Here is a 16,723-nt window from a genome sequence, read left to right as displayed (position 1 = left end):
TGCTCAAATGTTGGTTAGGGCCGGCTTGCCAATCCCTACAACTATAAATGGGACGATCGTGATGATAAGAAATCCTAGGACTTGTAATGATTACACATTGGAATTCTCGAACTTTCATTTCGTACATTTATGACAAAATATTTGTTCGAGACGTCATTCTAGTCCTTCTGTTGGCTCCATTAAGTTTTAGTGGATCTAATACCTACAAATCAACTTTTTCTTTTTCTTTTTTTTTTTATTGAACTGCTATGCGAATTGAAAAAATAATCAAAAACAGACACGTGAAATTTCCCTTCCACTTGAAATTGCAGGGAGTTTTCGGAATGACTCAAGAGCATTAAAATTGCAAGTCTTATGACTTAAGTGTATAAAATGGAAGTTTTAGGACCCAAATGCATTATCACAACAAATTTTAGGACCTGCCCCATGATGGTCTACTTTAATGTCTGACTGCTCAATATCGTCTCGAGTACCGACACCCATCTCTTGCATATGCATGGCCAGAACATATTCATCACTGCCTTAGCAAAGATGTACAGCACACAAATATGACAAGAACATCATCTATTTTCAGAACCTGGATCAACAGATATGTCAAATCCGAGGGCCCTCGAGTTTATAGCGAGTTATCGGGTTTATGCAGAGCGAACAGATCTGCAGGACTAGCCAATCACATGTTCAATGTAAATCCCCTCTACACAACCGAAGAAAACAGCATCGACTTTACAACATTCAACTACAGTTTTTGGTGGTTCAGACAGGCCGGGAAATATCCAGTGTCCTCATTTGCACGACAGACCAAACTAGACACACATATATTGCTTGCCAGTCATAATAAATTGCAGGCCTCACCTTCAACTCATACAGCGAAAGACAACAACGGACAGTTCCTTGGTAATAGGTTGCAGCAAGTAGCCCCTAGCCCATGGCATACTTCTGGGTCCAGCTCCTCGCAGTTGCCTCGTACTTGGCCCGGTCGGTCTTGTACATATGAGCGATTTCTGGCACCAGGGGATCGTCTGGGTTCGGGTCCGTCAAAAGCGAACAGATTGAAAGCAAGACCTGAAAGATAAGACAAAAACCTTTCCCACCAACTTAAGAGACGAGCCTTGTATTAACTTTTCGACCATGCATTGCAATGCGTTAGCGACAGCAAACCGAGAACCCAAAGCTATTTTAAGGATCCTCGGCCAAGAAGAGATCAATCACAACAGCAGGATGCCAAAGTTCCAGAAACTAACCTGTCATTGACTCATCTTGTTTCACTTCTAAGATGTCAAGTGCTAAATTATTTAATCTAGAATTAACAGATGAAATGCATCACCTAAGGAAAACACATCAAACCACCATAACAGAACATTACTATTCAACTAACACAAATGCTCCATGAAGACTGCCACCACCATTAACTACACCAAACGCAGTGTATCCATACAAAGTTCTTAAAAGAAAAAATATTGCCCTTTGGAAGAAAACCATGAAAAGTTCAAAATAAAGGTTTGCAAAATTTACTGCTTTCGGGGTCAGGTGATAGTTTCCCTCTCAGGAGTCAAGACGAACCAGTCGGCACTTGACAGCAGAGCTCTATGGCACATCCGCAAGAACACTAAAACCAAACAATGCATTAACAATAATAGTACATAATGCCTGGTGGATATGCAATGATCAATGACATTAACAGTAAGCATACGGGTATGGGACTCAGTTGCCTTCTAACATCCATTTTCGGAAAATCATGAGAAGACTAACGTGTGAAAAAAGCAAGACCTTCTGTTTTCTGATGGGCATTGCCTAAGCATGGCCTTGCCTCAACTGTAACTGTTCAACAGTATTAACACATCAAGAGCAATGAGCACACAACGCCAGTGGGTTTGAAAGCCACTAGCTTTTCAGTAGCATATGTATAATGAAGAGAGCAGGACCTTGGAAATGGTTAAGGCAGGACTCCATTGCTCCTTTAGAATGTCAAGACAAATGCTGCCATTACTGTTGATATTTGGGTGGAAGACCTTGGTCCTAAACGCTACCTGCAAAACAGGGGTGCACACATTATCATTAGCGTCCATTTCTTGGTAGCCAAAAACTACACCGATGTGGGTTAATTTTCTGGATGTCCTAGCATTAACTTTCTCGCTGAATCATTATTGAAGCTCCCTCTGTGCGTATGAAGTAAGCCAACCATACAGACATTCTGTCTAATCCAGCCAATAATGGACAGGAGATCATGTATGAACACTTGTGGACTCTGACAATGATCACAACTTAGAAATCTAATGCCCGTGGATATAGAGTAATATCCCAATACTCAGTTGGCCTACCTGTCCAATATTAGTTATTCTAAAACGATGAGTTTTCTATGCATGAAATCTCAAGAAAGGTTAGCAAATGTGTTTGGAAAGGCAAAAGCTGAAACCAATCCACAACCTAAGTTGAGGCCTCTTATACCACAACCTAACTCTGAAAAGCAAAAGAAGAAGAATACACTCAATGGTGTTACAATCCTTCATCTATCAAATGGCTGGAAAAGGGAGAGCTCATGATGTTGTTCACCTCTTGAGGGATAACGAGAAGTATAGATCCCATACCTTAGGGGGTTTAAATGGGTAATCTGGAGGGAAATGGATAGTTACTAGAAATACTCCCCCGGCATACGGACTATCCGTAGGACCCATTATTGTTGCTTGCCAGTGGAACATGTCCTCTCCCACAGGGCCTGCCAGTAATTTTAAAACAAGAAGACACTTAATTCACATTTCTGCATCATAACTACTCTGTCTCATATGAGGAACAAAAAATTCGAAACAGATTTTTCAGCAAATGACATTTGTCTTGAGTCACCGATAGACAATTGACAGAGAACCGAAATGCCATCAGAATATTGCAACGCTCAACTGAGTTTAATTTGCTTCTGATTTTCCCACCTGATGTGTGTTCTGGTATCCACAGTCTAGGTTAGGTTAGCAAGATCTTTCATAATCAGAACATCCTCTACTAATAACACGCACTACCCCAGTCTCTTGGCAAAAAAGCACTTAGATGATCAAGGCACGGAGAATAAAAAGAACCAGAATAACACCATCTAACATACTTGGTCCAAGACTTGTAAACAATGGAAAGAACAAAATTATGCAGTTTCACTTGTCGCCAAGCAACTATCATTCGCAGAGGGGCTAATCCAATGTGCCTTAAGGTATATGCTCAAAAAAAAAAAAAATGCTTTAAGATACAATGGTAGATGTCAAAAGGATTTTACAGCCCCAAAACCAGGTCAAACCATTAGAAACTTGAGTCTTCATTATCCAAATCTCAGTAAGCCACCTCATCCATTACATCAACCTTCATTATGAGCGATAAAGAAAATCAGCGGGGAAAGTTTTGACCTTCAACCCCCGCCAAACAGAAAAAAAACCTGAAAAGCTCATGATGAAATTTCTTCTCTTAATCCAGGACCATCTTGAAGAGATACTTCAATGGTCTTCTCTCCCAATGTTAGATATCCCACCCATCCACTTCAAAGCCAATAATACATCATACATAAGCATATCATAAACTCAAGCCCCAACAGTAACAAAAAAACAACCTTAAGAAGAAAAGGGGGCAGCAAAAAACTCAGAACCCGAAGCTCCAGAGTGGATTAATCTCAGAGCAGAAAAAAGATCTAACAAAGAAGGATACCCACGAAAAATTACTGCAAAAAAAAAAGCAAAAAAATTGGCGAGACAAGAAGAAGAAGAAGAATGAATGAAGTACCGGCACTGCAGGACGTAGGAGGGTCTTTCTGAGATCTTTGAGCTCCTTCAGGATTCGCTTGGAAGCCATCGACGCAGCTCCGATCCAGAGAAGAGAGGGAGAGAGAGGGCGAGAGAGGAATTCCAGAGAGAAAAATGGAAGCTTGACGAAATCAACAAGGAAGAAGAAAACAACGGCGACAAGTTCACGGAGCCTTTAAACGATTAAAAAAAAAAAATGAACCCAACAACCGTATTTAAAAAAAAAAAAAAAAAAGAAAGAGAGAGAGAGAGAGAGAGAGAGAAAATGTGAAAAGAATCTGGTTCTCTAACGCGGAGAGATTTTGGGACCCTGTGGCTTGCGTTTTGGTTCTTGCAATGATTTTGCAAATTTACTTTTTTTTTTTTATGGTCCTTTTCAGACGGTAAAAGCTTAAAGGAAGGACCTTTGCGATCAACTTCAAATGTCTTTTGCCTTGCTTTTTGGGAAATGCGAATGGGGAGGCTAATGGATCTTCGGCCAATCGATTCGTGGTTGGTGTTCCTCGGGGCCCGGTCGCCATACTTGTCCTTTTCCATTCTAGATGATACTTCTACCGGGGAAAATATAAGCAATTTCCAAAAATTTCTCTCGACCGTATCAAAATCAATCAAGCAATTTTGAAAAAAATATCCAAAAAATTCTAAACATATTACATTTTTACCAATTCAATTCTAAACATTTTCACTTCTTATCAATTAAATCTATCCGGCCAATTTTGATATGAAAATATTTACATGGACGTCGCCGATGCTACTTAAGACTATTAACACTGAAGTAAATAATTTTTAATAATTTTTCTTTTCTTTTTTCTTTTCTTCATGGCTTTCTTCTTTAACTTTTCTAGTGATCGATCAACCGACCTTGCTCGCCACAAGCAAGGCCTAGCAAAGGGAGCTCTCACCTAGGCAAGGGCAAGCCCCCAACAATTGGAGCCTTCGCCCAAGCAAGGCCAGCCCTTACCCAAGCTAGGGCGGCCTCACTAAGCATCAGTCGGGTGACGGCAACACCGAGCAAGGCTACCTTCCTTTGGGTGAGGGCCAGCCTTACCAAATCTAGTTTGGATGAGGCCAACCCTCGCCTAGGCCAGACCTCGCCAAATATGGTCTGGGCGAGCCTCGGCGAGGGCTCCCCTCACTAGATCTGGCAAGGCTAGCCCTCACCTAGGCTAGGGCGACCTCATCGAGCATCGACCGAGTGAGGCCACCTTGGCTTGGGTGAGGGTCGACCTCACCAAATCTAGCTTAGGCAAGGCCAACCCTCACTGGGCCATGTTTAAGCGAGGGCTCTCGTCACCCGATTGGGCCTCAACTGTGGCAAGCCGCCGGCTGTCGTTTGTGACTGGTGACCAGTCACCGAAAAGGAAAAGAAGAAAGCCAAAAAGGAAAGAACGAAAAGAAAAAAAAAACTAATAAAAATTCAACAAATATTAAAATATTATTAAAAATTATCTACGTCAACACTAGTGATGCTACGCTAACAATCCTAAGTGGTACCACCGACGTCCATATCAACAATTTTAGGTCAAAATTAATCGAATTGACTTATTTGGCAAGAAGTGAAATGTTTAAGGCTAAATTGGCAAAATTAAAAAGTTTATGACTGAATTAGTAAAAGTATAATAAGTTTAGGACTTTTTGGACAATTTTCCCAAACACTTCCTATATTCATGGCAAGTGCAACAAGAGTTTCCAATATTGACAATTCAATTTATCTTTATTTATATAGAAGATTTTATCTTTCCATCTACAAAGGTCATAGCCAGGAAAGTTATTGTATTACAATTATTCCAGCTTATTTTCTTCTATAAATTACCTTGTACTTTAAATATATGCAAGTAATAATAGCATATTGTTCAATTCTTCATGGTAAGTGAGTCTAACGCTCACGAAAGCATCGTTCAATTTTTTCCAATGATAGAAAAATCTTCAAACACAGATTCTCCTATGATAGTCACTAGCCCCTCTTCAAATAATGCCACCACACTTGTGTCAATTAATTCAATTGTTCAACTACCCCTCAAGTTAACATCAATGCATTATCCCTCCTAGTTGGCTCAATTTAATTCTCTTCTCTTGGTTAAAATTTGATGAGTATGTCTGTCTAACACTTTTACTATTGAGGGCAAAACTACTATCAATTCATCTTATTCTCATTCTGTACATCAAGATCAACGGTTAACTTCCACTTCACACTCAATCGTGCCTCTCGTTGCCTCTACCAAAACAACACATGAGACTTGGAATAAACTTTCACATCTCTTGCCAACAAGACATGTTCACACATCATGAGTCTTAAGGAGCATTTAATGCTCATAAAACATGACACTCGACTAATAGTTGAGTATTTACAAGTCTGAAGGAATTGCCGATGAACTTGCCATCATCAACTCTCGTATTAGTGATGCTTTAATATTACATGTTCTAAATGGTCTCGGCTCCAAATTCAAGCAAATTTTTGTTGCCATTAAAGCACATGGATCACTCATTTCCTTTAAGGAACTCCACGATGAACTTGTTGACTTTGAGCAATATATAAAAAGGGAAAAGAGTGAAGGTGAATCAACTTTTGTCATTGCAAATATTGCCAAGAGAGTCTCTCCCGGGAACACCAACCAACACCCAATTTCAAATGGAGGCTCAAACTTCTTTCAGTCAACTCAACAATCTTATTAGCGAAGGAGCAACAATTATGGTTGTAACTAGCGCATTCAAAAAGCACAAGTCATGTGCCAAACTATGTAAATGGGGCTGGCCATTCAACCAAGCAATGCTATCAGGCCAAATAGTATTTCTCCTCTCCTCCTATGCAAATAGCACAGTGTTATCTCACCAAGTCAAGTGAGGATGGCTCATGGATTCTAGGGCATTTCAACATGTCACTTCGAGTTTGGAAAATCTCTCTCCGCATTCTAATTATGAAGGCGCAAATGAAACTATTATAATGATGGCTCACGTTTGCAAATAAAGCACACAGGTTCCACTAAACTTTCCTCCTTGCTATTTCATATTCATTGTCGGATTTTTGTGTCTGTTCTTGATATTAGTAAAAACTTGATATCTATTTCCAATTTTTGCAAAAGTAACCAAATGCTATGGATTTGTTTCCAACCATTTTTTAATGAAATATCTACTCACGAAGGCAACTCTCACACAAGGCTTGAATAATAATGCTTATTATGAACTTTCATCTTCACTCCACGTGACTTGTCCACTACCCTCCACTATGATCGGTGCGCATGTATCCTCTAGTGATTGGCATCTACATCCTGGTCATCCCTCCCATGATATTAGAATTTCTTTTAAAATCAAAGTCGGTTTCTTCTATTTCCAAGTCGCATTCTAGATTTTTGTGCGAATTGTGTAAATGTAATGAAAGTCATAGACTTACACTTGGTGCTTTTACTTTGTCTAGCCAATGACCTCTTAAATTCATTTATAGTGATATTTGGGGTCCCACTCTAATGAAATCAATAGATGGCTTTTCATATTATATTATTTTTGCGGATCACTACACCAAATACATCTGGTTGTATCCAATCAAACAAAAATCAAACAATTTTTACTCTACTTCCAAAATTCAAGCTAGTGGAAAACTCCTTTGAGAATCCCATATTATAAGTGTACATTGATGGTGGAGGAGAATATCATAAACTAATAAGATTTTTCTTGTCTCATGGGGTTACACATTTACAAACACTCCATACACACACACCCCAACATAAGGGGATTGCGAGCGGAGTTATGGGCATGTTGTCGAAACAAGTCTTACATTGCTTCATTAAGCATCTCTTTCATCCTTATTTTAGTCATTGCATTTCAAGCCACTACATTTTAAATAAATTGTCTACCTACATTGTTCTTAGGACTCAAATCTCCTTTTGAGACTCTCTTCGAATCCTGTCGAAATTACTCAAAATTTTGAGTTTTTGATTACCCATGTTATCCTTGGCTTAAACCATATGGCAAGCACAAGTTTGAATATTGATCAAAACCTTGTATATTTCTTGGTTACTCTTTTAATTAAAGTGCTCATAGAAGTTACAATCCCCAACAAAACACAGTCTTTATCTCATGATCATATAATGTATGGTAAGTCATTTTTTCCTTACTCTAAACATGCTCAATTGCTTCATCGTACTAGTTTTCAATCCCTATCTCTACCACCTCAAAGTATTTGTGCACCCTCTCATTTTTAATAAAGAATTTAGGCACCTCTTCCAATACAAGACAACTAAGTCATACCATGCCCGGTTAAATAAGTCTTTTAAGTTCACTTAATGGAGAAGTTCGACATCACCATTTGAAAGGCCTTACAACTTTGGTGGAGAACACCAATTTAACGTTCCCTAATGCAGATCCATCATCAACCATTGAAACTCTATTTATACCTCTCACATACTCAAATACTTCATTTGGTCCATACACCACAGTTCCATCAATACCCCACATTTTCATCCAATGATCATTCACTCTTAAAATAACATTTGCAAACCCTAAACAGATACATTTAACCACCACATATCCTTAACCACCCTTATTTGAACTAATGTGTGTTTCCCAAGCCTCAAAAGATCCAAAGTAGCGCATTGTTGTGTTAAAAGAATTTAATGTCAATTATCTGAAATGGTATATGAAAGTTTATACCACTTAAGCCTCATCATAATATTATTAGCTAACAAATGGATATTTTGAGTCAAGTAAAACTCATATGATAGCATAACTAGGTACAAGACACAACTTATCACTAAGGGATTCTACTAACGACTATGCTCATATGTTCAATCGAGTTGTTAAACCCGCCACAATACAAGTTGTTTTTTTTTCTAGTCTTATCAAAGGGTTAGCCTCTTCATGCTTTCTTACATGGTAAACTCATGGAGGAAGTCTATATGCATCAACCACTAGGATTTGTTGATCAATTATATCCAAATCATATAGGTTGATTGAAGAAGGCTATTTACAGTCTTAAATGAGCCTCTTATGCGTGGTATCAAGCACTTAGTTCTTCTATCATTTTGTTTGGATTCATCCAATCCAAATAAGATTTCTCGCTCTTTATATACAAATATGATGACATCATTACTTATTTCTTGATTCACATAAATGATATGATCCTAGCTAGAAGTCATATAAAATTTTTACAAAAGTTTGTGAGAGTTCTTGTAGGTAAATTCTCATAAATGGATCTTAAATATCTACATTACTTCTTGAGAGTTGAGATGATGCGAACAAAGTTTGGTCTCTTTCTCACACAACACAAGTATATAGGAACATTCTCGGTCAAGCAAGAATGTTAGGAGCTAAGGAGATTACCACCCTAATAGCTACCTTCAACTCTCTTACTCTTGTTAATGGGTTGCCTCATACTGATGCAACTAAATTCAAGAAGATTGTTGGTGCTCTTCACTATCTTGCATTCACAAGGCCTAATATTACTTTTATTGTCAACAAGTTCCCTTAGTTTATGCATCAACGAATAGAGTTACATTAGACTGTTATTAAACATGTTTTACATTATCTCAAATGGACTTTTAATCTTAGCCTACACTTGCAAAATAGTTCTTCTCCATTGCTTCATGCATTCTCTCATGCTAATTGAGTAGGCAATCTGGATGACCGTAAGTCTATAATCGCCTACATAGTTTATATTGACCAAAATCCTATATCATATTGTCTTAAAAACCACGATATGTTACTCGTTCATCAGTTGAAATCAAGTATGGTGTTGTTGTTGCAACAATTTCTAAGCTTATATGAATTCAATTTCTCCTATATGAACTTGGAGTATCTCCTTCACCACACCTAGCTTCTATTATGATAACATTGGTCCTACGCATATGTGTGCTAATTCAATTTTTCACTCCAAGATGAAACATATTGCCATTGATTATTATTTTGTTTGCGACATGGTTAACAATGGCTTGTTTAGATAGTCATATGTTCACTTATGATCAACTCGTGGATGCACTAACAAAACCCCTCATACAACAATGATTTCTTCATTTACAGTCCAAGATGGGCATTCGCAATGGAATGCCTCTCTTGCAGTGGCATATTGGAGAAAATATCTCTCAACAATAAATGAATTTCAAAAGTTGCTTCCAATTAGATTAGATTACTCAAGCAATTCGTATACTCTTGACAAGTACAACAAGATATTCCAAAGCTAACAAATTCAATTTATCTTTCTTTGTATAGAGAATTTATCTTTTCATGTATAAAGATCAAGGCTATGAAAGTTATTATATTACAACTATTTCGAAACAAAAGTGCTATAAGTTGTATACATCGCTCACTTTAATACTAAAAATTTTCATTGGCTCACTTATGGCTTGTTTGATAACTATTTTATTCTCGGGAATAATTTTTATTTAGAAATAATTCTTTTTTATTTTCTATTCTCTGGATAGTAATGTGTTTAGTAAGATCTCAAATTTTTTTGTGAATTAGAATTATTTTTTAAAAGGTTTTTAGTAATTTTATTATATTTTTCACTCTTTTCTTTTTTTTTTTTCTCTTTCTTCCTTTGGCCGGTCGCCGGCCTCAAGCTTGGCTAGGCCAACAATCGGCCAAAGGAATAAGGAGAAGAAGAAAAGAAAAAAAGGGAAAAAAAGAAAAGAGACTTAATTTTGGAGTTGTTCTTGGCAACAAATAAATAATTTTTTTTCTACTTTTTGATTATATTCCAAGTCTATTCTCGAAAATAAACAAAAAAGTTACCAAACAGGTTTCTATTCTTTTTTTATTCCGAATAACAAAAGAATATAATCATGCACTATTTAGTCGGTTACCAAATAAGCCCTTAAATGCCAAAATTGAAGAAAAACAATCATTCAAATGTCAACGGCGAGATATTCTGGTGAAAATGGTTACGTAGCCTTTATAATTAAAAAATAAACTTAGTTGGATTTTTTACTGAAAATTCTAGTTCTAGTGGACTAGCAAAATGTCAGCTTAGTCCAACTTGGCTGGATATAATTAAACGACATTGCACAACGTCATTGCCTAAAAACAATGCTACACAGTTTTGCCCAAAATGACACCATACCATCCTTTGCCTAAAAGGACGCAACATTTGATGAATGAAAGTTACAGCTTTGATCATATTTGTCTCATTGTTGATCACTCTCTCTCAACATTGCTTGTTGTCACTCGCTCAATTGTTGTCGCTCAGTTGCCGTCCATCGCTTACTTGTCGTCTCTCACTCACTACCTCATTTCTTTCAGTCCGTTAGGTTAGTCATAAGTGATCTCTTTGAGTTACTCAATTGAAGGGAAAAAAAATAGGGCTCGAGCGATGAGGGAAAAATTAGAGTTGTTAGTGTTAAAGAAGAATTCTTTTATACTAAAACTGACAATATGTGGACCTCGATTTATTTTATCAACCGGTATGCTTTGTTATTACTGTTTGTCTAGTAGAAAACAATGCCCAAGTAATTCTTTATTCAACTACGTGTCTTTGTGGGACCTTCATGTTAAAATGTTGTTTGTCTTTTTTGTGTTGTGATCCCAAAAGCTAATATTTTTCTTAAATGCAATATCGACATGGGAGACAATAATATTATAGGTGTCATTATCAAATATGGTGAGGAATTCGTCATTGGCACCAATTGATGGAAATATGCAGGTGGAAACAACAGTACCATCTATGTTGATGTAAGTAGACCATCATATATTGATTTCGTAAGGAAAGTAGTGTATCGGTTATGATATAAAATAGAAAAATTGCACTACTGTGTTATTGGAAAAGACTTGAAGGATGGTTTGAAAATCTTCGATAATGACAATGGCATGAAAGATATTGTCTACCACTATTTTCATGGCAAGGAAGCTATGGTGTCTATTGAGTATTCTGTGATGATGAAGATGATGAAGATGATAAAGATAATAAGAGCAATCAAGTAGAAGAAGTGGGAGGTAGTATAGGAGAATCCACTACTCATATTGGGTGTAGATCTATTTTAGATGAATGACAACAAGAGAGATATAAAAAGGAGGAGAGGGAGGCAAAGCATATAGCACAATTAAAAAGAGTCTTCAATAAAGACAGGTGATGAAGAATTGATTGGATTAAAGTGGAAAGTTGCTATATCTAATGATTCAGATAATGAACTCTGCTATATAGGAGAATTCACTACTCATATTGGGTGTAGATTTATTTTTGATGAATGACAACAAGAGAGATATAAAAAGGAGGAGAGGGAGGCAAAGCATATAGCACAATTAAAAAGAGTCTTCAATAAAGACAGGTGATGAAGAATTGATTGGATTAAAGTGGAAAGTTGCTATATCTAATGAATCAGATAATGAACTCTGCTATATGTGAATGACCCGAGTGATGAGGAGGAGGAGGAATATGCATAGGTAAGGTACAAGTAAAGGGAGTTTCAAAGAAATAAAATTGGAATGTTTGAAGAATCGCATGAATCTTAACCTATAAATAGGGATGAAGGAGCTCTAGTTGATGGTAATGAAACTGATTATGAAGAAAGTAGTAACGATGATGAGAGTTATAGATCAAAGGATGAAGATGTTGAAAGAGCTGTGTAAAAGGAAGAATAAGCATCATTATTATGATCCTACTGTTGCATGTCATGTTTTGTTCATTGATATGAAATTCGATAATGCAAAACAATTTAAAGAACCTATTATCATATATTCAATTGTTAAACAGAGGAGTGTTGAATTTGTTAGAAATTCCAGGGAATTTGTAAGAGCAAAGTACTCACAATCAAATTGTTCATAGAAAATATATGGTGCACTAAATAAGAAGCGTGAATTATTCCAGCTTAGGTCATTACAAGAGGGACATACTTGTTCCATTGTATTGGATAACAAATTGGTAACAAGTGCATGGTTATCAAAATACTTATTCAGCACTATCAAAGTGATGCTTGAAATTAAGAGTCATCAATTCAAACAATTAATGAAGAAATAGGTAAGAGTAAATGTGTCTATGAATCAATACAAAAGAGTGAAATAAAGGGTGATGCATATATTGATGGAAATGAAAAATATACTCAGCTTTTGGGATTATGTTGACAAGTGTAGGCTTCAGCCCATCAAATAGAATATATGTAAAAGTTATGGAAATGTGTCTAACCATAGGACTAAGTTTGATAGGATTTATATTTGCTTTGGTGCATGCAAGCGAGCATTTTTGGCTAATTGTAGAAGAGTCACAGAGTTGGATAAATGTTTTCTAAAAGATTTATGGTAATAATAGTTGTTAACTATTGTTGGGAAAGATGTTAATAACAAGAATTTTCTAGTAACTTGGGTTGTTGTGAAAGTAAATAACAATGACACTTGGTCCTAATTCCTAAAAAATATAATGACCGACTTAGACATCAGTAATAGGGAAGGTTAGGCATTCATAAGTGGTCAACAAAATGTAATGCCGTTGTCAATCATTTGCTTTTCATATTATTCACATATCTTAACTTACAAGTAATTGTTTTGGGAATTATTATACGGACTTATTCCAATGTTAGTTGAATTGATGTCATATGTTAAATATAGAATGTATGCAAGGCATATTTATGCAAACCGGACAAAAAACTATAAAAGAGATAAACTGCAGCACCGATTTTCACTTATAATAATGAGCGCTAATATAATTAATTTTATAATACATAAACAAGAGTTACTTGAGTCAATGAAGGAGGGATTTAAAGCACTATTCCAAACTAAACCTAAACATTGGTGTAAGGCATTTTTTAATAAAAAAAAATTAAATGTGATTTCATTGATTACAATCTTGATGAAGTATTCAATTGAAGAATCTTAGAGGTTAAGTACAAACTACTTATCAACATGTTTGAAGATATAAGAATAATAGTCATGACTAGACTTCAAAGGTAGAGGAATAAGGCTAGAAAGCGGACTAGAGAGTGGTCTTAAGATTGCAAAAAGATTAGAGGAGAACATGGCTGTTAGTAGGTTCTGTCATCCAATCTAGAATAGAGACGATGGGTATGAGATAATGCATAATACTAATATGTATGTTGTCTAACTTGAGGGGAGAAAGCATTTATGTCATGGTTGATAATTGACTAGAATTCCATGTGCATATGTCATTTGTGCCATCCTTCCAATGGACTACCTACATGATTGCTAAAAGAGAAGCACATATGTTGTTTCGTACTAGTACATGTTGCATCTAGTTAGAAGCATCAAATTTTGGGAAGCCACAAATCATGAAGCCCCTCGGTCTTTGCCCCTAAAAAGGCAAATCCGTAGGCCAAAAAAAGAGATAAAAATGCACGAGGGAAAGATCTCAAATAAGAGGACCAGCTAGATACGTAAAGATAAAATACTTGTATTATCATAAGGAATGACACGATAAAACCGATTGTGATTTTAAGAAGCTACACCAACAATAACAACTATTTACAGGGGTTAATGAATGATCAACTGAAAGGGCAATTGAAGAGCTAGTTGAAGAGCCAACCGAAAAGACAACTAGAAGGCCTAACCGAAAGGGCAACTGAATGGTTAGTTGAAGGGACAACTGAAGTGTTAGCTAAAGGCCATTGAACCCCTGAATTGACTAGTGCACAAACAATGAGCAAATATCTTATAAGTAATACAATTTATGTTGTGTGTGTTATGTTGTTTTCTAAATAGATCTTAGCAAATTTAAAATTTTGCTCTTTCCTTCTTAGGTGAGAAGATGACAAGCTGCCCAAGTTGCTCAAGTTGTTGAAAGTGAGGTAGCACTTCGAACAAGAGGAGCTCTTGGGAAAAGTATTAGACAATATGGTTATGATATTTATATAGGCTTCAATACTTGAATAATTATTTTGAAAGTAAGTTTTGTAATTATCATGCATTTAATTTATGGTATTGGAATTTGTTTATCACATAGTTATATTGTTGTAGCTTAGGAGAGCTTTAAAAGTGCTCATCTCTCAAGGTGGCCCAAGTTAAGAGTCAAGGGTTGCACCAATAGAAGAACCCAACCAAGGTTAATTGGAGGACAATCGAGTAAGAAAAGTGTTTCAAAACAAAAAAACACGAGTGGCAAATCCAATGGCAAGAGCACAATCAAGTAACAAGAGTGCTCCAAAATTAACGACACAAGCGGCGGCTCCAAAATAACCAAAAAAAAAGAGTTCGACACTAGTTTAACAGTTCCAAAACAGCCGACGACATCACTACTAAGAGCATAGAAGCTACTAGGAAGAAAAAACATAAGAGAAAAAATCAGTACAACAAATTTCCAAGTCCAATTCCACTTAGAAAGAGTACAATGATCCAAGCCAACAATCTATCACTTAAAAAATGGACCGGAAGGGTTCTGCAAATTGACTAATGATGGGAGGTTGGCTTATATGGACATGGTTGTTTCTATTTTGGGCTAAGTGCTGCAGAAGTCCTAAAACTTGTTGCAAAAATGCATTTGAGTCCTAAAACTTGCAAAAAGTGTAATTAAGTCCTAAAACTTATCAAAATGTTTCAATCGAGTCCTAAAACTGACACTGTTAGCATTTTTCGTTAAAAATGCTCACGTAGCATTTTAAATGATTTTTTTCTATTTTCTGTGTGGATTTTTTAATTATTTTTATTCATTTTTTTTTTTACAAAAATAGATTTATTCATTTTATTTTATTTTCACCAAAAAAGAAAAAAGAAAAAAAGAAAAAAATTATTTTAAAAAATTGTTTTAAAAAAAATCAGTGTCTCCTCTCCTCCACCGCCGCCGCCTATTGCCGAAGGGGTCAGCGATCGGTGGGAGTGGCTGGCCCTCGCCCGGCTAAGGTAAGGCCTCGCCGGCCCCGTGCGAGGGCCGACAACCGTCGCCCGCCCTAGGCGAGGCCTCGTTGGCCCTCACTTGGGGCCGGCGAGCCTCGCCCTCCCGAGCGAGGGGCAACCAAGCTTTGCCCAGGGCCGGTGACGACTCACCTAGGGCGGGCGACGGCCGCCAACCCCGCGAGGCGGTGAGCCCAATCCGGGTACCCTCACTCAAGCTCAAGTGAGGGTGCCTAGATTTGGGCTCGCCAACCCCTCCAACGATGGGCGGCGGCAACAGGGAGAGGAGCCACTATTTTTTTTTTTAAGAAATATTTTAACTTTTCTTTGTAGTTTTTAGTGAAAATAAAATAAAATGAATAAATTTAATGGTTTATTTTTTAAATCTATTTTTAAAATGAATAAAAAAATTAAAGAATCCACCTGGAAAATAAAAAATAATAATTTAAAATGCCACGTCCGCATTTTTTTTTCGGAAAAGGCTAATGGGGTTGATTTTAGGACTCAATTGAAACATTTTGACAAGTTTTATGAATTATTTGCACTTTTTGCAAGTTTTAGGATTTAAATGTATTTTCATGACAAGTTTTAGGACTTCTACAGCACGTATCCTTTCTCTTTTTTGTTGGGAGGTTGTGCATATTAATTAATGGGAGGTTGTACATTTTAGCTGATTATTCAGATTGGCCAAATGTAGTCAAGACTATGTTCAATACTGATGGACCGATATTTATTTTGTCTATGTTTTTTCATTTACATAACTTGCTTTTGGTTGTGCTGGCATGTTAATTCTACTAGTTGTGGTGCTTTTGCTGGTGTGGTTGGATGTGCTTATTTGTTTGTGGTTATACTTGATGTTAATGCAGTGTTTAGTGTTGATGCAGGGCTTGAACCAACAGTTATATATGCTGGTAGTGCTGGCATAATATTATGTTTGCACTGGCAACTTGTGTGGATAAAGTGTGCTAGTGCAAGCACAAGATGCACCACTAGCCAAGGTTTATGGTCAAGAGAGTGTGCTTAATTTACATGGTCCCCAATCACCTTGCCTTGCATATGTGTCCATCGTTTCTTACGTTGTGCCAATGCACGACATGACCAAGGATCGTGGACGAGTGCATTGGCCACTGTGGCTGAGCACCAAATGCACTATGTGGGTGCAATGATTTGGTACAAATGAAGAAAGAAAAGTGAAACAA

General features: G+C 36.9%; 1 protein-coding gene across 1 annotated transcript; it reads right to left on the bottom strand.

The window, feature by feature from the left end:
• Positions 1-549: 549 nt before the first annotated feature.
• On the bottom strand, positions 550-3,994 carry LOC104442151 (ubiquitin-conjugating enzyme E2-17 kDa). Its single transcript, XM_010055482.3, is given in 5 exon segments — positions 550-1,062; positions 1,923-2,027; positions 2,586-2,713; positions 3,751-3,783; positions 3,786-3,994. Coding segments are annotated over 5 exon segments (444 nt in total). The 5' UTR covers positions 3,820-3,994; the 3' UTR covers positions 550-918.
• Between the last annotated feature and the right edge of the window lie 12,729 nt (positions 3,995-16,723).

Source organism: Eucalyptus grandis, chromosome 6, assembly GCF_016545825.1.
Source record: "Eucalyptus grandis isolate ANBG69807.140 chromosome 6, ASM1654582v1, whole genome shotgun sequence".
NCBI classification, from domain to species: domain Eukaryota; kingdom Viridiplantae; phylum Streptophyta; class Magnoliopsida; order Myrtales; family Myrtaceae; genus Eucalyptus; species Eucalyptus grandis.
The sequence above is the reverse complement of the archived record's forward strand: the minus strand, read 5'-3'. Positions and strand labels throughout refer to the sequence as shown.